Source organism: Thunnus thynnus, chromosome 20 (assembly GCF_963924715.1).
Source record: "Thunnus thynnus chromosome 20, fThuThy2.1, whole genome shotgun sequence".
Classification (NCBI taxonomy): Eukaryota; Metazoa; Chordata; class Actinopteri; order Scombriformes; family Scombridae; genus Thunnus; species Thunnus thynnus.
The window spans coordinates 5,455,043-5,478,833 of NC_089536.1; the positions used below are offsets into that span (position 1 = coordinate 5,455,043).

At 40.6% G+C, this 23,791-nt stretch overlaps 4 protein-coding genes and 1 long non-coding RNA gene across 12 annotated transcripts in view; 1 reads left to right on the plus strand and 4 right to left on the minus strand.

The window, feature by feature from the left end:
* LOC137171489 (uncharacterized) overlaps nucleotides 1–23,791 on the plus strand; it is a 31,511-nt gene that overhangs the window by 6,609 nt on the left and 1,111 nt on the right. For 3 of the 6 annotated variants that reach the window (XR_010924766.1, XR_010924768.1, XR_010924767.1), the window contains exons 3-5: nucleotides 625–783; nucleotides 14,136–15,355; nucleotides 21,527–21,691. This is a non-coding gene — a long non-coding RNA (uncharacterized lncRNA). Of the gene's footprint in view, nucleotides 1–624; nucleotides 784–14,135; nucleotides 15,356–21,526; nucleotides 21,692–22,352; nucleotides 23,295–23,791 lie in introns of those variants that run through there. The other 3 variants (XR_010924769.1, XR_010924770.1, XR_010924771.1) reach the window with 3 other exon arrangements.
* On the minus strand, nucleotides 1,935–3,526 carry hoxb1b (homeobox B1b). The gene is made up of 2 exons (XM_067575424.1): nucleotides 2,971–3,526; nucleotides 1,935–2,660 (listed from the first exon to the last, which is right to left on the minus strand). Exons 1-2 carry the CDS (start codon nucleotides 3,524–3,526, stop codon nucleotides 2,350–2,352), a joined length of 867 nt encoding a protein of 288 aa, XP_067431525.1. The 3' UTR covers nucleotides 1,935–2,349.
* On the minus strand, nucleotides 4,903–23,426 carry LOC137171484 (homeobox protein Hox-A3-like). 3 transcript variants are annotated; one of them, XM_067575421.1, is made up of 3 exons: nucleotides 23,288–23,426; nucleotides 6,411–6,798; nucleotides 4,903–5,492 (listed from the first exon to the last, which is right to left on the minus strand). In XM_067575421.1, exons 2-3 carry the CDS (start codon nucleotides 6,703–6,705, stop codon nucleotides 4,909–4,911), a joined length of 879 nt encoding a protein of 292 aa, XP_067431522.1. In that variant the 5' UTR covers nucleotides 6,706–6,798; nucleotides 23,288–23,426; the 3' UTR covers nucleotides 4,903–4,908. The 3 variants fall into 3 exon arrangements, with proteins under 3 accessions (XP_067431522.1, XP_067431524.1, XP_067431523.1); XM_067575423.1 differs by lacking the exon at nucleotides 23,288–23,426 and adding an exon at nucleotides 10,753–10,856; XM_067575422.1 differs by lacking the exon at nucleotides 23,288–23,426 and adding an exon at nucleotides 7,849–8,023.
* Nucleotides 16,362–18,966, minus strand: hoxb5b (homeobox B5b). Its single transcript, XM_067575420.1, has 2 exons — nucleotides 17,094–18,966; nucleotides 16,362–16,639 (listed from the first exon to the last, which is right to left on the minus strand). Exons 1-2 carry the CDS (start codon nucleotides 17,725–17,727, stop codon nucleotides 16,392–16,394), a joined length of 882 nt encoding a protein of 293 aa, XP_067431521.1. The 5' UTR covers nucleotides 17,728–18,966; the 3' UTR covers nucleotides 16,362–16,391.
* Nucleotides 18,989–21,528, minus strand: hoxb6b (homeobox B6b). Its single transcript, XM_067575425.1, has 2 exons — nucleotides 20,360–21,528; nucleotides 18,989–19,257 (listed from the first exon to the last, which is right to left on the minus strand). Exons 1-2 carry the CDS (start codon nucleotides 20,811–20,813, stop codon nucleotides 18,992–18,994), a joined length of 720 nt encoding a protein of 239 aa, XP_067431526.1. The 5' UTR covers nucleotides 20,814–21,528; the 3' UTR covers nucleotides 18,989–18,991.

A 23,791-nucleotide genomic window follows, 5' to 3' on the forward strand; every position in this document is an offset into this window, starting at 1 on the left:
GACTGTAATAAAACACCAGATGGAAATATGACTTTATCCTTCTGTCCCTTAATAATGATGCATGTTTTATGTTATTGATATATCAGAATATTGTCAATATGCTCCGTTTGGTGGAAATTCGTCTCATACACACGAACAGATAAATGCCGTTGACCTCAAATAGCCGCGTTTGATATCTGCCAATAAAAATGACTCCTCTGTGGTATCTCTTAGATGACCAACCCCCCGTTATCCCCATGAATACTCTATCTAGTTTTCCTTTGAAGCTCTGGGACCCTGCAGAGTGACATGCGACAGAGGAACTGGTAGAAAACCAAGGAAGTGAGCCTGGCAATAGACTTGTAAAAGAGCCTGCAACAACTGCAAGCAGCATGGGGTACAAACAGCACTGGGTTGACCTCAAACAAAGTGCGGAGGGGGGCACGGAGATGTGCAAGATATCAGAGGGGAAAGAGGATGGCTGCTATATTTATATATATATATATATATTAATAGGCGTCCTGTTTGTGCAGTCAGGTGTTCATGGTTTATTATTTTTGTGCCCATATAGGATCCGCTGTCTCGTCCGTCCGCGTCCATTAACCATTTTCTCCCCCTCTCCTCTCCTTGCCCTACATTCTCCAGGCAGAAGGCGAAGCTGATCCGAAGGTGAAAAACATCCTCCTCCTCCTCCTCCTCCTCCTCCTCCTCCTCTTCTCTCCCGGCTGAACATCTGTCTCCGTGGTGTTGGCTGCAGCACCGATTCTGACACCTCCAGATGGAGAGCCCGCTGGGAGCGCTGAGGTATTACCTACAGAGATGGCAGGGATCACACCTCTGGAATGAAGTCCCACACTTGTTTTCCGCACCGTCCCCCTTTTTTTTTGTCGTTGAATCCGTCACTATTCACCATATCGATCGTCACCTCCCCGGTCCTTGGCCTTGTGACTCATCTGAAGAGGAAGCTTTTGGCTTTTAAAAAAAAAAAATGCATGACAACAAACCTCTCAAGCCTTTTCTAATTTACAGTAATGGGCCGTATGGTATTTCAACTGTAACTTCTATTCGTGGAACCGTATTAATTTTTAATATAGTTGTGAGAGAAGTGCACACTCATGCAGATATATTTCAAATGATTACCGATTTCCATTTCCTAGAAACATGTTCTTCAGAGAGCAGTTTTTAGTTTGCACAAACTAGAACATTGATGAAACGGCACATTAAAAACAATACCTGCAAAAAAAAAAAATCTAAAGTATGAGCGGCCTAGAGTCGACTTCTCCGAGCCACTCTGGTGTCTTGACAGATTGACTCCGCATTCATTTGTGCCTGAACTCTGTGTGAACCTCAGCTTTAGGAAAAAAGGGCACCGACAGGCCAGTGCTGCTGGGGCAGAAAGTGTGTGTGTGTGCAAACCTAACACCCAGTGCAAATATTGAAACTGCTGCTTCCCCCTTTAAAGCATCAGATGAAACTAGGTGGTCAGGTCCGGCAAACGTTTAGCTAAAGGTGAAGCCAGAAGAAGCACCGAGATGTTAAATTACCAGTTTTTTTTTAGAAGGAAAAAAGGTAAGATGTCTAATAAAAAAACCAGTTGAACTGGAAAAATGATGTAAAAATACAAAGGGATGTCATTGCAACCTGTGTCAGCTGTGTGTCCGAGCAGAATTTGGGTAACAAATCAAGGGTGAGACCTGGCTCCCTGGAGTTTGTTGTCATGTTTAGAGCCCCTGGAGGTATTTGGAGGTGAAAAGGTCACTGGGAACCACCCCATGTGTTGTGAAAGATTCCTCTTGTCACATTATGCAAGAGGGGACTTTGGTGAGACTATTAATGGAAGGTAATATAGAAAAAAAGAAGTTTGTGGTGTGATTCAAAAACATTCAGATTTATTATTTATTATACATTATATTTATTTAAAAATGTCAAAGTGAATAAATTCTGTTTCAAAATTAAAAGTTTGGGTTGATTAGAGACAGCAAACACTTTGAAACCACTTTCTTTATTTTCATTTTATAGACTTTATTAAGCTAAATCATCTCAACAATTGTTGGAAAATACCCTGTAAATAAATAGTGCAAACGATGACACTTGAGTGCCCCAACACAAAAACACAGCATGGACTCATAGGAAGATTACAAAAAAAAAAATACAAGAGCGGATGAAAGACATCCGTTCAAAGACAAAAGTTTTCTCAGCATCCAAATCAGTAACCAACGCACTATAAGCACATAAGCAGAGGCAGACATACCCTGTATACTTCACAAGTCCACAAGAATGTTTCCATTTTATTCTGGTGAAACTTGAGGGAGAGAGAGATGTGGAAATCTGCTCAAGTCCCCACAGTCTTATTTATTTTTAAGAAAAAAGTCATGGTTCACAGTCTTTCCCCTTGGACTTTGGGGAGGTTTCAGGGCCTGAGAGTTTCTCCACAGATGCGGGACCGGTCAACAAAACGCAGCCCAGTTTCTCGCGTTTCTTCTGTTTCATCCTGCGGTTCTGAAACCAGATTTTCACCTGCGTCTCGTTGAGCTCCAGACTGGCGGCCACTTCCACCCGCCGTGCCCGCGTCAGGTATTTATTGAAGTGGAACTCTTTCTCCAGCTCGGTCAGCTGCTTGGTGGTGAAGTTGGTGCGGATCACGTTGTGCTGGCCGGGAACCCCGAACTCTGACAGGACAGCTGTGGGTGGAGGGGAAAAAATGGATGAATGGATGATGAAGAAGAAGAAGAAAAAAAAGAAAGTCATGGAACTAATGTATGTCTTTTAGATGTGAATGAAAAATGTGAGAATGAACAGAAGAATGCGCAAAACGTTAGTTGCCAAATACATTTTTCAGAACAATTTAAAACGCTTAGGCCTCATTATGTCAACTGGGTTGTGTTTTTACGCACAGTTCGCGCGCTGTGAGCCAATATTAGCTTCACATGACTTCTCTAAATTGCACGTCTGAGCTCTATAACTCAAACTTTGTCTTGAGGATGAACAAACCTGTTTTAGGAGGATTTCTCTTCACTTTCATCCAGTCGAATGTTTTAGAAGTTTCCTCCACATGGTCCAAATCTTTCTCCTTGTTTTGGGGCGGCAACCTCGTGTAAACACTTTCTGAATATTCTTGCTGCCTCTGATCTCCAAAATGTAGATACTGGCTGCCTGTTGCAACTCCAGGCCCGCAACTGTCCCCGGTGTAGGGAGCCATGTTTGTTCCGAGGGGTGAAACCTGCGCGTGAACGTAGCCCCGGTCCTGCTCTGGAGCGAGGCCGTACTGGTGATGTCCGTACTCTAGATGTGACCCGTACATGGAGTTCCCCGCCGGTGTTGCAAACTGCAGATCCAAGTTGACGTGTGTCTGATGGTGCAGAGGGAGGTTCGGAGTCTGATGTGGCGCAGAAGTCGCCGCAACTAAGCGCCCGTCCGGTGCGTAACTATCACTTGTTGCGCACGAGTTGGACGACATGTATCCATGGTTTAAATTGTGGTATCCGGCCTTGGCACTGAAGATATTTGCTCCCCGGTTGCACACTGGGTAGTCTAAGTAGGAGTTCATCCTGGACTTTTGGGGCCTATTGTTTGTTCAGAAGTCGATCAAGCCTGAGCGGTCATTAATCGGTGCTCCCTGTGCCCTAACCTTCTAGGTAGTATGTCAAAGCTGTAAAAGTGCCTTCCACCCTCATATCACCTTCCTGACACACCATGTGACCCGCTAAACGCCAATGGCAAAGGACCTACAGCACTCTGTCAAGTCTGCGGGCTCGTCCATCAAACGGCTCGCATTTACATGACAAATGCTTCAATCAAACTCGCTCATCCATCTGATAAGAACACAAACATCCAGACACATTTTCAGTCTGCGGCGTTAGAAGCAGCTCCAAATGACAAATTAATGACAATTCTAAAATATGTGTGACAACATAGTGCAACATAATAATAATTAATGAGAATAACAGTGATTTAGAAATAGTTATGATAACAAAGGCCTCCAAAAAATAGAAAAATACGGCGCACAACATGCATTATTACTTATCTTGAAGATGCCAAAAGTTATTTTACAGACTGGTAAATTAATTTGATGTCATGTGAATATATTTTTAAATATTTGGCCTATAGTCTGTCTAAGCAGTGATATTTTTCTCTTATGTGCAGTGATTTAATTCGTTTTCAGTTTAGCAAAATTTGAGCTCGACAACAAAAAAAATAATACGTGAGTTTGTTCAGCAGGTTTCCTCAGCAACACGCAGCAGCTTCTCCTGAATCAGACAGTTTTGCAGTGAAGTGAGTGATCCATCATGCGCTCTTTTTAAACATAGACAGCTTGTGTGGCCCACTTTGCCCATAAAAGAACAAAGACACGTTTAAGAACCATATAGGCTGTTTTTTTTTTCTTTCTACGTGCTTGAGAGTTAATGACACTCAGATTATAATATCTTTCCAACACCTATCACGTCCACAGTCATAAGAGCCCTGTAATTAACTAAGTTAATGTGACGTTATAGAGCTAAAGTGCTAATTAAGCTTTAACAAAAAAAAAAGAGGAAGATTTGCTGTTTGTTTTTTTTCTAACGTTTCAGCTGCTTTACGGTTATCTCGGTGTATTAAGGCTCTCAGAGGAGTGTTTAGTCCTGTTGGAGCTCTGCGTGGGTTGAAATCTCAACAAATGGCGCCTAAATAACAACAGTGAACATTGTTGTTTTAAATTAAAGGTGGATTAAAACACTTATTAATGTGTCTGAAAGTATGTTTAGAGCAACACAATGAATTAAAATTGCACAAGATGAATAAATGTTTATAAATAGGATTTGAGACTGATATTTAGGTTAATTAGTCCAATAAATAATCATAAAATACATGCATCAGCAAATAAATTAAAGGGGAAGTATTATTTTTTTTCGTGGTGAGTCGAGGAGTTTCCAGAAATCGACATCTTGTCTGCTACAGATGAGTCAGTTTTGGAGCTTGCATGATTCTGTCCTGAGGAGAGCAGCTCTGAGAGAAATATGACAGATCCAGGTTTTGGTTGGCGGTGCTGCTGCTGTTGTTGTGCGTGTCATACTGCGCGTCAAACTGCGGGCCGTGCGTGAAGCCTGAAGCCGGATATTTGGAGTATTCTGCCGGGTACGCAGACTGGGACTGGTGTTGTTGGGACTTGAGCGGAGGGGAGGCCGGCCGGTAATCCCCGCCCAGATGGACATAACCCAGGCTCGATAGAGTGGGGCTGCCCGGGGCGGAGGGGGAAGACGGGGGCGAGGAGGAGGAGGTGTTAGTGGAGATGGTGTTGGGGAGGCCCTGAACCCTCTCGTCCTTCTTCTGCTTCATCCTCCGGTTCTGGAACCAGATCTTAATCTGCCTCTCGTGGAGGTTGAGCAGGTTGGCCATCTCCACCCGCCTCGGCCTGCACAGGTAGCGGCTGAAGTGAAACTCCTTCTCCAGCTCCACCAGTTGCGCGCTCGTGTACGCGGTGCGCGTCCGCTTGGAGGTCGGGGACGCGCTCGGACACTTCTCGTTGACGGTGCAGTCTGTCGAGACAAACAGTGGAGAGAAGAGGAAGGTCAGGGGGGTGTCAGCAGCAAACAGGAGCTCCTCACATGCTTTTATGTCTTTCTTTTCCTCCTTTTTTATTTATAGAAAATAGACACAAATAAACAAATCAACAAAAATGAGAAGAGAGAAAAAACAAACAGACTGAGGTATAAGACAGAGGTTAAATGTGGAGTTACGATATTTTAAGAAGGAGTCTGGATATTATCATGTCTAATATCTAGCTTTCTTTAATTGTATGTTCTGACAGTAAATTAAGAAGCTGGTGGATATTTGACTCCTTTAGGTTGATTTTATTAGTTTTTTAATTATATCTTGAGTTTTATTTATTTAGAAACTTTGAATTGAGTTAAAGATAAAGGCTGTTTATTATATTTTACACAAATTGTAAAGCTCTACTTGTGATTTGAGATAAATAAATAAACTTTAAGTTTAAATGGAGACATTCATTCATTCTGTTTTCTCTACTAAAAACTCTTTTTTATAAACTTACATTTCGACATTAATTTTACTGTCACTTTCTTCTTTGTATTTTCCCAAAAATCAGTTATTTTATTATTCCTGTTAGGCCTTGTTTTGTTTTTTAAAAAGTGCTTTAGCTACAAATAAATGTTAAAACAAATCAAATGATGTGAGCCCGCATGTTTATCTTTCTCCCTCATCTCTGCCTGTAGCTTAATTAATAGCCACGTGACCTTTTGACCTCGAAAAGGAGGAAACATATAAGCTACATATTAATTTCCTCAATTAACTACGTAAGAGGAGCAATGAATGAAAAGGCCTCATTGAGAGCAATCGCTGCCTTCCCCTCTCCTCCTCCTCCTCCTCCTCCTCCTCCTCTTCCTCTTCCTCCTCTTCCTCCTCCTCCAACCCAGCTAATTTCACGTCGTACAGACCTGCCATCCTCCTGCTTCCTGCTTTCTGATTTGCGTGTCTGGACTCTTTCATCCAGGGGAAAATCTTTTTGCTCATAGTAAACTTGGCGTTTTGCTGTTTTGACCTCCGGGGAAGCTGCAACGTGTCCACTCGGTGTGCAGCTGCTGCTGCTGCTGCTGCAGGATGCGTGCAGCCAAAGCAGCCACTGACAACATCCTCATGATGATGATGAGGATGATGATGATGATGCAAAGACTCGCTGAAGAAGTGGTGGATGTTGTTGTTGTGTGTTGTACCGCTTTTCTGCATTTCCATTAAATGTGCACCGGGGCCCCTTTTGACCTTCTGACGGAGCGCTGGCAGCCAAATGTCACATGGCAGGTTTCCAGAGAGCCGCGGGCTTCTGGCCTGAGAGGATCCAGAAAAAAAAAAAAAAGAAGAAGACAAAATCAGGGAGGAGACTAAATGATCCATCTTATCAACTCAATAGTGTGCTGACATGAATAGCAAAGCTTCTCCTTGACACAGAGGCGATGAAAATGGAGAGTTTGGTGGAAAAAAAGACGCTCTGAGAAACAAAAATAAACCAAAATCTGTGCAGAATTTGGACTATTTTCCTTTAATTTACGCGCTGCAATTAGTGACCTCACTGGCCTACAACGAGGCTCCTTTTATATTTCATAGTTTTATTCGATAATTCCAGTAACACAAAGCATATATAATGATTTTAGTTTAATAAAACGAGATAATTTCTTTAAATCTTTTGTTTGGTTCAGGAGGGAAACGAGAAGAAGAATAAATAGTAAACAATAACACTAATTAGTCTTCACACAGACATCCATACACATAAATAGGAATATAAAAAGAAAATACATTTAATATAAATATGAGTATATTCTTTTTATTCTGCTTTTAATAGTGTGTTTCCTGAAATTAGGCATCAGGCCTCAATAAACAACAAGCCTTTAGTCTGTTAATGTATTGTCCTGTCTCACATTTTCAAGGGAAACAAATATATATAATCACATTCTACAAAAAAACACATCCATCAAACAGCAAATAATACAGAAAGCCTCTGTGCGCTGCAGCTGTTTTTATTCTTTACATTAAAACAAAGCGCGAATTAAACAATATCTATAATTAAATTAAATCCACCCTTCCTCTGAAATTAAACAGAGCAAAATTATGAAGCAAAAGAGAGGAAGAGCGTGAGTGTGTGTGTGTGTGAGAGAGAGAGAGAGAGAATAAGTCTGGAGGCATGCAGCTTTATGAACTCTGCTTGAACCGTGGCTGGAGTCAGGCTCGTAAATCATAAAGACACATAACCGGAGCGCGCGGCACAACACCCCGGCTGCCTTACCTTCAAAAAACCTACATTCATTCCGCATTACATTAAAAAAAAACAAAAAAAAACAACAACAATCCCGTACACGAAGATAAACAACCGGCTCCTCTCACCTTTGTAAAATGTGCCAGATTAGAATAATCCCCCTGCAGAGGCTGCGGCTTCTCGCATTAAGAGATGATGTGATGGTTTGCATGCCAGGAGGGTGAGAAGCAGAGTGGACAGTGTTTCTGCAGCTCACACCGCCCTGCATACTATTTCACTGTGTGTGTGTGTGTGTGTGTGTGTGTGTGTGTGTGTGTGTGTGTGTTAGAGAGGAGAGAAAAAAAAAACCCTCTTTTCTTTCTTGCTGATCATGCAAGCTGCAGTTTCTTGTATGCTAATAACAACCCCTGCGATCAAGATAAAGCCTTTTATTTTTTACGCGCGTCTATATGGAGAAAATCTCTCCATCTTTATAGCAATTAGAGCTGAATAGAGAAACCCGGAAACATTAAGGTGGCTCAGCACAGAGGAGGCACAGCTGAAATATTTTGACACCGACTCATTGTGAGTGGATTTAGATAAGGAAGACGAGCTGTTAAGAGGCATGAATGAAAAGGCTTGTTTTTTATTTTTATTCTGACTCCTTTAAGTTGTTCCCGTAGAAGAAGAAAGAAAGAAAACACACACAAGCAGCTACATTTCTATTTGCTTTAAACAGACCTGGGATCTTGTCCAACGCTGTAATAATAAATTCAAACATCTAGTTTAGGACTGATGCCAGAAAGATGCTATAAATCACTCCTGCAAAAGAAAGCTATCACTATTTAGTCTGCGCCATGCCATTACATTCACATACCATTACGTCTTGTTTATGTAATGAGATTTTTTTTTTTTTTTTTTTTTTTTTCAAAGTGTAATTTGAATGAGTGATCAGGCCGGCCTGGTTTGAAAGCTGTAAAGTAAAGAGGAGACAGTGTGGTCAGCAGCAGCGTCCATCACAAAACGCGCAAGTGCAGAAGTTTATAACGAGCCCCCCCCCCCCGACTCGGTTCACATGATCAGATTTGCTGCAGAGGATCGATCGGAGGCTTTTTTGGCGGTGCTTTGATCTCTCCTCCTCGTCACGTTCTGCTCGATAGCTTTGATTGGCTCTTAGAGGTAATATTTAACTAATTAACACAAATGGACGTCTTTGATCTGTGAGGCGTGCTGCTGCAGGAGGGAGAAAAAAAAAATCCCAAATATACAACATCTGTATCTATATGCTGCTATATTCCACAGCTGCAGCTTTATGACATGGATGTAAAGTGTTGTGTGTTTTCTCTGTAGGCTACATATTGATTGGGGAGTGTTATTCCGTGTCACGTGATCTCTCCTAATTGTAGGTGGAGCTGTCATTTTTGTGCCTGGCTTGTTTCTTGTTGAATGCTCCACTATTCTGTGTACACGTCTGTTTCCTGTCTTTCCGTCCCAGAAGAAGGATCCTTCCTCTGTTGATCTTCCTGACGTTCCCTCCAATTTTTTGTCCCAGTTAAAGAGTCTTTTTTTTTTTTTTGGCCTTAACTAAATCAAGAGTTTCAGGATAGAGGTATGCTGCACTGATTGTAAAACCCCCCTCTGGGCCCCTTAAGGTAAATTAGTGATTTTTGGCTATACAAATAAAAATTGACGGAGGAAGACCTCACAGGTCAAACGTTGTGATAAATTCTTGCATGTTTCCGGTGTGCAGACAGCTTTTCCTTTTTTTGTTGCTGTTTTTTTTTTTTTTTTTGTCCTGCACCTGTACCCGGATATAGGTTGGGTCCACCTTGTATGCATCACATCGCACATGCCCCATAAATCTCCATGATGGCCTATACACACTATAAATCACTGGGTTCAACTTTTACCCAGTTTAGGTCCACACAGCAGGCAGACTATGTTAATAGGAATTAGGTTATTCTGACAGAAAACGATGTGTATATGACATTCAAATGATACACAAGTTATTAACAATCAGTAACAAACTGTGACATGTCAGTTTAAAAAGATTTAACAAGCTTTAGTTTGAGTAAAATAAAAATAACAGTAAAACTGGGTCAAAACAGCCTCTTGTGTTGAGTGGCTTCACCTAAACTGGGTCAAATATAAACCCAGTGACTTTTAGAGTGTAAAATGTTGACTTAACTCGACCTCGCAGGTCAAAACTCTCGAGCTTCCTGTTTATTTTTTGTCCTGCACCCAGCTAGAGGTAGATGTGTTCACTATATCCACCTTTTATGCATCACGTTGCACAAATCTCAAAGAAAGACGATACAGTGGTATAAAAAAAAAAAAGTGACATGAATACAAAGAAAATCTGTCTTTTAAAAAAATAAAAAAAAAAATCTTCTAATATGAGGCAGAGGTGATGAAGATGAACTGATGTGATGAGTCAGAAAAGACAGAAACAGTGATTCAGACATGAAAACATCTTCATCATCATCACAACGAGCTCCACACTCTTCAGGCTGCCTGTCTGATCTGTGACGGACATGTTCACCCACCACCACCTTCCTCCTCCTCCTCCACCCTCCTCCTTCCTCCTCCTTCCTCCTCCTCTTCCTCTATTCAGTCTGCAGGCCTGCTGACAAATGCAGCTCACTGCAACCTCTCACTGCAAGCAATTAGCTGCAGGAACCACGTGTCCACACAGGAGGAGGATTTACTGCCCGCAATTCATTCAAAGACAGTTGAATCAACAGTAACAGCAACTTCTGTCTCTTTTCATTTCTCACAAGCAAAATACATTTAATAAAGTAAACATTAACAGAATAAATGTGTATATAATAGTTTTTAGGCTCATATTACATAAAATTAGGGTGAAATACTTTAAAAGTCAGTAAAGAAAACATCATTTTCTATAATATCATGTCAAAAAAACATGTAAACAGAAGTTTTAAACCTGATTTTTTCCCCTTCAAATCAAATCCAACCCCCCCTGACTGTGCCTCTGCTCCTCTGTTGTCTACACACTCAGTAAAAAAAAAAAAAAAAATCTTTGGCAAACTTACTTTTTCCCCTCGGATCTCATCTTCACATCAAGACAGATTCTCCGTCCAGTCCAGAGTCAGCGGTATGTGTGTGTGTATATATATCTGACGCTGTTTGTTGAAGTCCTCCTCACATTTCCCCCTCACCCCCCCTCCCCTCCACCCCTCCACCACCCCCCCTCCCCTTCAAACTAAAACTCCTCCTCGACCCCCAGACGGTCCAGTGAAAAGAAGACAAATGATGTGCTGAACAAAGCCCCACATTGAGGGTCTGTCCTGCAACTTTCACAGATGTCATATTCTGCTAGAGTGTGCTGCTAAAAAGGAGAAGAAGAAGAGGAGGAGGAGGAGGAGGGGGGGGGGAGAGAGGAGCCTATTGAGTCTGGTGAAGGCCTGACATTTTCAGCACATAAAACCAGGACCAGAAAACACCAAACAGTCTCATCAGTAGCTTCACTTTACAGCAGAGTTATTAGTTATTATTTTCCATCTTTTCTGAGCTTCTGATTGGACGTTTTCTTCTTCTCAGGTGAAGCGTCATCACCTACATAATCCCCAAGATGCGAACTTGCGGCTGCTGCTATATTTACACAAATTCGGATCTACAGGGTATATATAGATGACAGGTCATCAGCCTCCGTTAATAATTCAGTCATCTAAATCATCCTAATACGCCCGTCAAATATTACAAATATAACTTCAACATTTCTACATTTTACAGTTTCAGCCGAAAAAACCAGAATATTTCCTCTTTATAAATGGTTTATAAGTTGTAATTAACTGTTTTATTAACGGTTAATAAATCATGTAAAGCAGTTATAAGCTGATCATAAGATGTTTATTTAGTTATAAATGTTGGTTGTTTATTATGAGTTTCTCACTTTCTAATAAGCGATTCAGTGTTCTGTTATATTTATTGATAAGTCATTAATAAAGTCTGCAGTCGTAAATGTTAATAAGTTGTTAATAAATTGATTTTGGTCCTGATCAGATGATCCAACCTGACAACCACAAAGTTATTCTTATTAATAGATTTATCAGTGATCTATAAAAACATTAGTGATTTATTAACCGTTAATAGAATCATAAAATCCCTTCATGTAAAGTGGAACCAAAGAAGAAGAACTTCCATCCTGTGTGGCTGCAACTAACAATTGTTTTCATTATCGATTAATCTGTCGATTATGTTCTTGATTAATCGGTTAATTGTTTAGTTTATAACATGTTGATCTGTTTCACAAAACTGAAGACGCAACTTAAAACGTCTCGTTTTGTCCACAACCCAAAAATATTCACTTTACTGTCACAGAAGACTAAAAAGAACAGAAAATATTCACATTTAAGAAGCTGGAATGAAAGAATTTTAGCATTTTTACTTGAAAATGTCTCAAAACGATTCATAGATCATCAAGATAGTTGCTGATTAATTATCTGTCGATGGACTAATCGATTAATCAACTAATCGATGCAGCTGTAAAACCCACACAGGTTGAAATAGATGTTTTATAACTATATGACCTCATTTTATCTTCTCAACGTTGAGAGAAATCATCAACACACTAAAATCTCTTCACTCATTATTTATAACGAGTATTTACAGGGTTTATATTGTTGTATTGTTATATTTGTGTCACTGTAACAAGTGACAGAGTTGTTTTTTTATTGATTAGTTGATCATATAACTGCACATGCACTAGTTTATATTCTGGCTCCAAACCTCTGAATCTCTGCTCTCGTCTCATGTTTCTTATTATAAGAACTCAGATCCTTCACTGAAGTAAAAATACATAAACAACATCGTAGAAGTATAAATCCTAGTAAAAGTACACAGGTTGTCCTCTGTAAGTGATTTTATCAGACTGTTTCTGATACAACAATGTTTAATAAGCATTTTAAGGTTGTAGTTGTTAGTTTATTTACTTCAGACACAGTGAACTCAGAGGTCGAGCTCCTCTAAAGGGTCACAAGATAAATCTGAGAGGATGTGAGCTGATTAATGGGAGAAAAAGATAAAGTTCTGTTACGTATATTTGTATTTATCTGTTGTTCTCTCAAATCTTTGCTTGTTTTTGAAATACTGGATCATTTTACCTTTTCGGGGCCTCTAACAGTTTTAAATTTGAAACCATGTGAGGAGTTTAGAGGGGAAATGTCTCTTTGGGGGGAATTTCAGATCAAAAAAAAACAAAAAACTTGGACTGTTTTCTACTTTTGTTGCACAAAAGTATAAATTCATCTTCAGCTCGGATGAAAATCAACATCATGTATCATAAAAACAATAAATACAAACATTTCAGCTCTTAAACGTCTGAAACAGCCTCAAATAGACACTGATTTACATTTGATCTCTATAAACTTTTGACATATAAAGTAATGACAGCTGTCAGGTAAATGTAGTGGAAACGTATAAAGTGGCGCCAAGTAGAAATACTCCTCAAAAAGTACTTTCTACTACTGATGATTCAAAAAGTATCATAAAGTAAAAATAAATAGCAAATTCAAGCTGATGAACAGTCTCAATCTGACTTGTAGTAGAATTATAATTCATAAGAATTACATTAAAAAAAGACATTTTGAGGCCAAAACCTCCAATTAGAAAAAGCTCTCAGGACAAAGTATGAGGGATTAAAGGTTTATACTCTCCTCTCATCCTGGGTAAAGCGAGAGGAGATAAACAGACTCTGCTTCTTCTCTGTTCTGCCTCTAACCTGCTTGCCCCCGATGATAAGAGCTGAACCGGGGGGAGAAAAAGAACCATCCATCATCGGCCTGGCCGGTCTGAGGCGCCCTCTGCTGCCTCCAAACACGCATTACATCACCTCCAACAGCAGCCTGCCAGATGTTGAGCGTCTAAACTTCCCCCCACAATAAAATAATAATAATAATAAAAAGATGTTTCATGTATTTTTATCATCAGGATTTAAATGAACTAATCTGCGTTAAAGGGCGGGAAAGTGTTGGCTGGTTTAAAGGAGGGTATGGTTGAGCTTTTTAGCCTGTAATTCAATTTAAATGTTAAATAAATAGAGTTTTATGGTTTGCATTCAATTTTAAAGCTGAAATAATAATTTATTATTTACATTAATGGCATTGAAAGTGGAGCTGCATGTGGAAATATTGTTTAAATTGTTTTTATTCTTTAAAACAAACAGGTTTATAATAGTAGGCCTATTTGATGATTCCCTCTACAACCTGATTATTCTCTGCATAGTTTGCATGACTTTAAATTCTTATTTTCTGACTCTAAAATGAATCTTCCTGCAAAGAAAAGTCGACACAACAGATGTTTGCAGCATGTTTGCATTGATTTTTTTTTTTTTAACACAAACTACAGCAGCAAGAGTCAGAACTACATTAAAAAAATAAAACTAAAATCTCATTGTAGTCTTTTGTCTCCTGTGCAGGAACACAGAGTGTCTCCAGGCCGGAGTCTCGGTGGTGACACTGCAAAGCCTGACGCATCTGCGGCTGCAGTCTATCGTCTACTGACCCAGCGATGATCCCGCCGCCATGAATTATGCATGAGATCCGGGTCCAGATTACCCCTATCAATATGCAATACTCATTACGCTGCTTAAATTGCCACTTAATAGTTATGAATATCTGGAAAATGTCTGGGACCCATATAGCACCACCACTGGTTTTAACTTTTTTTTTTTATATACCTGAAATGAAAAAGACTTTTTGGAAATATTACATTTAAAATCCTGGCAGCTTTTAGTTTACTTAGTTGATGAGGTCATTATGTTTTATTAGTTGCTGATGGATAAAGCCCAACATTACAGGCTCGTCATTTCTTTCTTTAAAGTCAGTGAAGCCTGCTTGTGTCCAGCTCTCCGGGGTTTGTCCGAGACTTCACCTTTGGCCGCTCGGTGACTTGACAGATCGAGATAAAAAATCACTCCGAGAGCTCAAGTTCGTTTCATGGCAGCTCCACAAAAGCTGCCCCCTTTTCTCCCCTCCTCCCTCCTTCAATAATATTATGTGTGCCAGAAATAAAGCACTCTTTATTTTTATTTTAATATGTGAAACTCAACAGTATTTGCACCACTGAGCCAGAAAGGCCTGCAGAGCCACTTCTAAACTCATATTTCCATTTAAATCAAACATAAAGCAGCACTTCCGCGTGTGTAAACATGAGAGAAATCATGTTTTTATCACCACTTTTGAAACTCAAAACACAATCCAATCTCATATTTGCTAAATAAAATTCAAGTAGCCACAATATATATATATTTTTTTTTTTCTATTATGGAAACTTTTTTTTTTTCTTCTCTCCAGCAGCTCAAACTAAACATGACTGGACACCACAGTCCAGCCTTTGCAGTCCCATCCACGCAGTTAAGCCGTCACTTTCATTCAAGGTTGTGAATTATATAGTACATTGTCTACTCCCCAAAACCATAAAACCAACTTTATGGACCTCACGTGACTTTTCACAGTCTGTAAGTAATATAGGCCTATACAATCTTTGGTAAGGGGGGATTTTTACCAACTTCAGCCTTGACTAGCTTTATACACACACCTGTAAAGCCAAACCACTCTCTTTTTTTTTTAGGGGGATTTTTTTTTTTTTTAAACATTTTTTTCTACCACATGGCAAACATCTCGCTGCAAAAAAGAGGTAAGATTTTAAAAACTCTTTCACCCTGTCTCTGCTAAATAGTTGCACCAATAAATATGGCCTAAAATCTTGTTGTTTATCTGACACTTTAACAACTAATTCAGACTTTTACGCAGCTTCTCCTCCTAAAACCTTGACCTGACTTTGTGTTTTTCTAATTGATAACACAGTGGAGACACATTCAAAGCAAAAAAAAAAAAAAAAAAATTGAGAGAAACTTTTTTATTTCCAAGCGCTATGAGTTCACTTACAAATACAAAAAGCTTATTGGCGCAAAGAAAAAAAAAACAATAATAAAAAAAACCGCTTACATCACTGCCTATCCACAGAATAACCCTTTGCACTAAAAAAAAAAAAAAATTGATCACATTGACAGGTTGAATACATTTGCATTGTTCATAATTAGTTCTAAACAATGATAATAGATGCACAAAAATACCCCTAGAGCTACACATTGGCTTGTTTGTTTTTTTTCTTATGAAAGTTTATGGATCTGGCCACAAGATCAAAAAATAGCAGTAAAACTGACACTAAAGCGCTTTGAATGGCCCCGAAATACATTAGGTTTACATTCAATGAAGAGCAGCATATGGTTTGGAAACTTTTTTTTTTTTGTTTTTTCTTTCTGTACAATGAATTTACTCCTGTTAGACCGTCAAGAAGTTACAATAAAGAGCTCAAGTTGAAACACCTTCAAGATATATATATAGACAGAGAGAGAGAAGAGAGAGAGAGAGAGCAAAGAGCATGGACAATTCATTAATTAATACCCCCAATAATATTTACATCTTGTTTTCTTTTTTTTCCTCCCCAAATAGGAACATCTAAGCTATCATAATACAACAACAGCAAACTAAAAATGGCATTTTAAGACCACAGGATACTTCTTTTTCTATCACAATAGCATGCTGGAAGGTGCTGCGCTTTTTTTTTTCTTCAATAGCTTTACAGTACTCATGGAATTCTTTCTTTTTTTAATCATTTTTTTTCTTTTTTATTATTATTATTATTTTTTTTAACTCTCCTCCAAAGTTATTCAGTTGTGGAAGGCGCTCCCACCCGTCACGAGACTCATGCTTTTCAGTTTATTGTCCTTCTTCCACTTCATCCTGCGGTTCTGAAACCAGATTTTGATCTGTCTTTCGGAAAGACACAGGGCGTGGGCTATCTCTATCCTCCGCCGTCTGGTTAGGTACCTATTGAAGTGAAACTCTTTCTCCAGCTCTAGCGTCTGGTAGCGGGTGTACGCGGTTCGGGCCCTTTTCCCGTCAGGTCCAGTCATATCTATAAATTATTATATTTTTATAAATATACAGAGAATTAGCAGCTGCACAACAACAACAACAACAGCAAGAGATAGAGATAGATAGAGATAGAGAGTTTGAGGCTATACTTGTGCAACATGTAATGAACATGCAACCAACACGACACATATAAACACACACACACACACACACACAACAGCTTCTTATCTCAAGCTCGCGCCGGCAGCCAAACAAACAAACAACAACAAAAAAAAGATCCACATGTAACAACAACCCCATCCTCTCTCTCTCTGACTGTTAACCTGCAACCCCTCAACGACAGCACAACAACCCCCATAAAGACTTTACGAACACTGCCTTCATCTCATCTCATCCACACCGACCTGCTCACTCATGCAACACTTGACAGATTTATGACGCACCGTCAGCGTGACATCCTTCAAAACCAAATATTATTAGATGTGTAAATATACCATGGCTTATGTGCAGTTTCCGCATCCAGGGGAATATTTGTGGCGTTTGGCAATCATTTGATGTGGGAGTAGAAGAGGTGGCGTTGGCTTCCTGCTGCTGCTGCTGCTGCTGCTGCTGCGCCCGAGGTGCCGCGTTGGAGCCGCCGCTGCTGTGCGCGCTCTCCTCGGTCTCGGAGGCGATGGCGGCGGCGTCCTCTATCTCCGTGAAATGAGCGCCGCTGTTGCTTTTGTTGAGACTGTTGCCGGTCGAGGTCGTGCTCCGGTCAGACGGAGGAGATGGGCTTTTTAGTTCCAGCGGCTCACGGTTGGCCGAGGCGCACGACGGCGGCGGCGGCTGCTGCTGCTGCTGCACCGGATCTGGAGATGAGAGCGAGCAGTTGGGTGTCTGTCTGTACCGCGCGTCCGGCCCGAATCCCCGGGCATCCTCCCTCACGGCCCCGAAGTGGTTGCCGGTGTTGGTGCGGTTCACGGTTAGGTCCATGCCATTGTAGTTGTAGCCGAAAGACCCGGAGTGCATGGTGCCAGGGTCTCTGAAGGAGCCGCTCACAGCGCCGTTAGTCCCATAATTTAGTAACTGATAGTCGGAGCCATTTGGATAGCGCCCTGAGAACGAGTTTACAAAGTACGAGCTCATTTGCTTGGATTTTTAAAGCCTCGATTTGTAGATCTTTGTCGCTATAATCCTGTGTGCTTGCACGATTTATGGATGCAATCATGAATTATAAGCAATGAAGCCCTACTGTACTTTGCCAGGTATGCGGCCAAATATGGGAGCGCGTTCGGGAATCACGTGCCTTTGTTGACCAGTCGTAAATCCTCACTGATGACTTCAAGAGGTAATTCATGCTCCATGGTTACAAATGATGACGAAATAATGGTCGTTAGGCTCCAGTCAATGGTGCCTCCCCGCTGCGCTCCCGAGATACCGCGCAGGCAGAGAGCGCCATCTTCCGGACAGGCCGGGCAGCGCTCCGCCGGGACGCGCTGTCAGGGCCCCGGGAGTCATCCATCATTTATGTAACACTGATAATATAGGCCACAAAATGCTCAGGTAACACATAACTGAGACTTATCAGCCGCAGGTGTTGGCAGTTTAACGCGCAGTGCGTCAAATCGCGAATTATTTTCATCTTTACGCAGCTTTAGTGTGAATTTATGGGTTTATTGTGACTCCAGAAGCATCACAGCACCTTTTATAATAACAACAGTAACGTAAATAACAAGTATTTTTTTTCTCATGAGTATTAATGACGCCACAAGATTTTCCAATATACATCAAAAAGCCTTTATTTCTATGTACAATTTCCTAAACAAAATATTGCACACAATATCCAGATGTGCATTGAGAACACATGGTGAACAACAATAAATAACATGTAACATTTTTTTTTCCTGCAACATCTGTACAAATATTATTTTTTTTTATAACTGTTGATGTAAACAACAAGCCTACAGACCACAGAACAAACACAGCACAAGATGTACAATGAAGGACGAAGCTTCTTTTTTCTTTTTGTTTTTCTTTCTTTTTTAATGCCATGAAGGGAAACGATGGTTAAAACTCAGCAGGGTCCTACAACAGTGAGGTAACAGTGTCCCAAAAAAACAAAAACAACAACTAAACACTATAAATTATGTACATTTTGGGCGGATTTTGCATAGTCCCCTAAATAAAGACACGAGCACAAAGACAAACAGAGGAGGACCTGGTTTTAACCTAATGCAGACATCACCGTGCAGATACTGAAATAAACTCTATCACGTCTCTAAAATGGGATTTTTGCAGCATTTTATCTACAAAGAAATAATACATCATTTCATTTTTAAGGAGTGTGCGCGCACACACACACACACATGCCTTCCTTTCCAGTGTCCCTTTCTTATTCTTATTATTATTTTTAGCTCTTTTTCTCCGTCTGTTCCTCCTCCTCTTCTTCTTCGGGTGTCTTTGACGGATTGAGGAGTTTGTTCTCCTTTTTCCACTTCATCCTGCGGTTCTGAAACCAGATTTTGATCTGTCTCTCGGTCAGGCAAAGGGCGTGCGAGATCTCTATCCGGCGCCTCCTGGTCAGGTAGCGGTTAAAGTGGAACTCCTTCTCGAGCTCCAGAGTCTGGTAGCGGGTGTAGGTCTGTCGGCCCCTGCGGCCACTGCTGCCAAACGGGCCTGGAAATGAAAAAACAAAACAAAACAATAAATCCATCAGTTATTCAATTCATTAAATGCTTGCGTTAAATTGAGATGAAACTGCGCTCAAAATCTGTGCTGGTGTATCTAAAAAAAACCCAATCAGAGTGTTTTCAGGTGTAGGCTATTTCAACTCCAAATCTCATACTTACAACATATAAATATATTGTTTTGATTTGTGTAAATTATAATATAGTAATAATCTGTGCTTTATTGTATTTTCTCCTATAATAATCCTTTAAACTATCTTCTTCTAGGTGCGCAGATGTCTGATGGTGCCACTCGAGTAGCTTATATTCATATATTTTTAAATATACTCTATAATTTCACTGTATTTCCAATACTATTTCAGTATTAAAGCTATAACACGCCTGATAGTGAGTTTATAATGACCTTTAAATATTTAAAAAGCTCCTCAATGATGTCATTAATGTGGGCTGCTGTGTGTCTGTGGTGCGCAAAAGTGACCTCATGGTGCATTTTCTCTCTTGTGACATCAGTAGGCTGTATTGTTTTATAACATTACAGTAGCCTACAGTCAGTCAGAGGTAATAGTGGACAAAGCTCATATTACTTGTTTGTTTTTGTTTTTTTTAATCTCCAATGATGTTAATATTTTTCTTTGTGTTTATATTTCAAAAGTGCGCCATATTTAAAAAAGCGTTTCTGCGATATTTATCCGTTCTGAGGTGCCATGTGACGCGGGCTGAGAGCTTTAAGTTACAGCTCGGCTGATGGAGGCCCAGTCTGTATGTGAGGTGCGTGCGTGCGTGTGTGTGTGTGTGCGCGCGCGCGTGCGCTCGTGTATGTATGTGATGATGATGCCAAAGCCCCTCAGGCGCAGGAAGATCCATGCGCAATCACTATAATCACTAAACCTGCTTTTTTTTTTTTTGCTTTCCAAGCTCTGTAATCACCAAACTGTTTACTGTTTTATTGTTACTAAAAACGTGATTAAATATGTAGAGACAGTCTCGCAGCAGCTGACAGGTCTGGCTCACTTCATCACGCGGAGCAGGACTCTCGTACCTCCAAGGCAGCGTGACAACAACACAGTAAAAAACGCAGAGTTTGTACTCACCGGCCGAGCAGGCGTTCATCCTCTGCATCCACGGGTAGATCAGAGTGGAGGACTTGTCGTCGAGGCTGCTGCTCATGCTGACACTCTGTTCGGGGCACTCCGCTTTGCTCCGCTGATGCTCCTGAGTGACAAACAGCGGCTGGTCCTCGCGGCTCGAGAAAGCGCACGAGCCCTCCGCGTCCTTGTAGAAAGTCCCGACCGGGTTGTAGTCGCACGGCGCTCCGCCGCTGGTCCGGCCGTAGATGGCCGCCGCGGCCGCTGCGCCCGTCTGCTGGTAGTAGGACGCCGGGTAAACCTTCTCCTGCATGTTGGCTGCTCCATATGTGGCCGCGTTGGAGTAGTGTCTTAACGGATCGGTGTATCCCGAGGAATATAACGGTATCTGACCCAGGAGAGAGTCCTGTCCTCCCGGTAGAGACACGGGAAAAGTTGAGTTAACAAAATAGGAACTCATTGGGTGGACAACGGGGTGTATATACTCCGGAGGAATATGATTTGTTGTCTTTTATAGTCCAAGTGGTTTTGCCATTACTTTATCGGAGATTTGGTTTTTGCTGAAAGGGGGGGTTGTGAGGTGCCACTGAATACAGAGGGGAAGTGTACCATCTGATCAACCTCTGGCCAATCACCGGCGTCTGTGCTTGCACTATTGCACCCATGGGGGGCTCTTGTTGCGCGCAGGGGTCCCCTGTGAATCGAAATGAAGCGCTCGAGCCTGTCGGGTCTTTACGCACGCTCACGCACACAGTCGCAGAGAGATGCTGCGACTCATGGAAACACATATAATTATAAGAAAAATAACACACTGTATATAAAGCATCTGGATGTGAAGTATTATTTCGTTCAATGCAAATAAACCAGATTCTCTCTCACACACACACACGTTACCAAAATGCGCAATTTGCGCATTGTTTCCGTTTTACGCACAAATGTCCGTCTCTCTGTCTCCTCCCCCGCCTCTAACCTTCACTTCCATCACGTCAAAAAATAATCTACTGTAACTAATAAACACACTGTATCCTCAATGCAGCCGCCGGAAGTGCCAATCCTATCATGATTATCGATTTTCAATCTAAACTGGGTGCAGAAATAATGCGCCAATAATGTTGATATTTTCACTCTTCAGAAGGTTTTGAGGTTCTGATGTTTCTGATTCTCCCTCATCAGCTGTGATTGACGTCCACGAGGACGCGCAAAGAGCAAGGAAGGAGGGACACGCGCTTCCACACAGATCATCACCATCACCACCATCATCACCATCATCATCATCATCATCACGCACCGTGAACAAGTGGACTCTAATTTCACATTTTCCAAAAAATGTTGGAGATTGTAAGTATTTATCTGGATGATCAATTATTCACTTGTCAATAACTGTGTTCAGGATGAATTAATCAGATCAATTAATGTTACTGTTAACAGCTATCAGTATTATTATCATCTATCAGTTAAACAATATTAGTTTCTTATTATTAGTAGTATAATTATTGATCATCACGGTCCTGCGGTTAAGGCCTCTTCTTCTTTTTTTACGTTAATAACATCACGTTACAGGATTTTCATACAAAAATATTGTAAAATGTGTTAATTTAAGTGTAAATATTTATATTTATGATGTTTATAATTCAATTTAGAACTTTTTTTATTCTAATTAGCTTTTTCCATTGGAATAGTTACAACATTTAATAACAAATAAAATAAGAATAACGAAATAAAGCGCTGTGTTGTTAATATAATCTTAATATAATGATTTAATCTGTGTTTTTAATGGATAAAAGGAGAAAAATACAAATATAGCAGAATATTAGTTCATATAAACATGAATAATGCTGTTTTTCCGTCTTTGGTTTTTGCTTAAAACCTTCTGCGCTCATGATGTGAACATTTTTATTTAGATAATGTTTCTAAATATTTAAATCTTAAAATAAAAAAAAATAAAAAACCAGTACATTATAAAATATGTTAATCTTTGTCCTGTTTCCGCCTCAACCAGGCCGCAGACCTCTGCAGCTGCTGCACATTTTTGGGGAAAGTGTTGAAATGAAAGAGCCACACAGTGTCCAAACTAGAGAGTCACTACAACACAGACATGGAGACACATTCAAGCTTTCATGTCACATGATGCTTTTATATAAAACACTGACAGACTGCTCGTATCACACAAGACGCAGAAAAAACCGCCACAGAAGCTTCAGAAACACAACAGCGTGTTTAAAACTGCGATTATTAACTCGATAGATTTGGATAAATCACAAATAAGACAAAAACAGAGCAAATATTCACTCAGCATTTAAAAATATCCGTATAAAGGAAACAGAGGAAGCTCGATGAGGCGACAGCGCCGCGCAGCTTCAACACAGAATGAAATAAAAGAGGAAATAAAATCATATAAAATAATATAAAACAGAATCAAACGTCTCAGCAGAGCGACATGTGAATAAAAAGCAGCTGATTTTTTTTTAATTTTATTTTGGAGAAAAGCATTTTCTCAGCAGCAGCAGCAGCAGCAGCAGCAGCATAGGCCCTGCATGGCCATCATCATCATTATCATCATCATCACCAAAATCAAGCTTGTGTGGCCTGCAGCAGAAACCGAATCCTCCTCATATAACACTCTTTTTTTTTTAGGCCTTAAACTTTAAACATGCAGCTATGCACATTTTTTTTGTAGCTGAGATGTTTGTGTTTGAAGTCGCTGCAGCATCTCAGGGGTTAAAAACACAGAGAAGTTGTGAATGACTCGTCACAGCGTAAGAAAAACAGACGCTTTGAACTGGATAATTGCCATTTCTTTTAAAGGTTTGATCCTCCTCGTTTCCTGTAATCTAAACATCAGGCCTACAGTGACAGTTGAGCCACAACAACGTCTGCAGCGGCGCTCTTGTGCCGAGTTAATCGCTGGCAGATTAGAAACATGGTTGCCCTTACCTTTGTTGATAATCCATCATTTCCAGTGTTGGGGTGCCACTCTGCTGGAAGCTCCTCTCGCTTCCTCTCTATCCTTCTCTCCTCCCTTCACCACCACCACCACCATCATCAAAAAAAAAAAGAAAAAATCCCCCACTTTGTTCAAATGATTTCATGCAAGTAATCCCACCATCCAGGAGTGAGCAGATCCTTCATTTTCACGCACAAGTGCAGCCACATTAACGTGACGCACGCATCGCGCAGAGAGAAGCTCCGTCGTCCAGTTTTTTTTTTTTTTTTTTTAAATCACGCACCCGCCGGTTTTCACTGCAACACCGTCTGCAATATACGCGACATAGCTTATACAAAAGCGCCCAAGAAGAAGAAGGAAAAAAAAAGAGGTTGTGTTACTAGTGTTAAATGAATGAGCCTGTGGAAAAAAACAGCAGCTGCAATATAACCTCATGGGAAATAAGTTCCCATTCCTGCTGTCCACATGACCGCCAGCGACCAATCCCGGAGCCC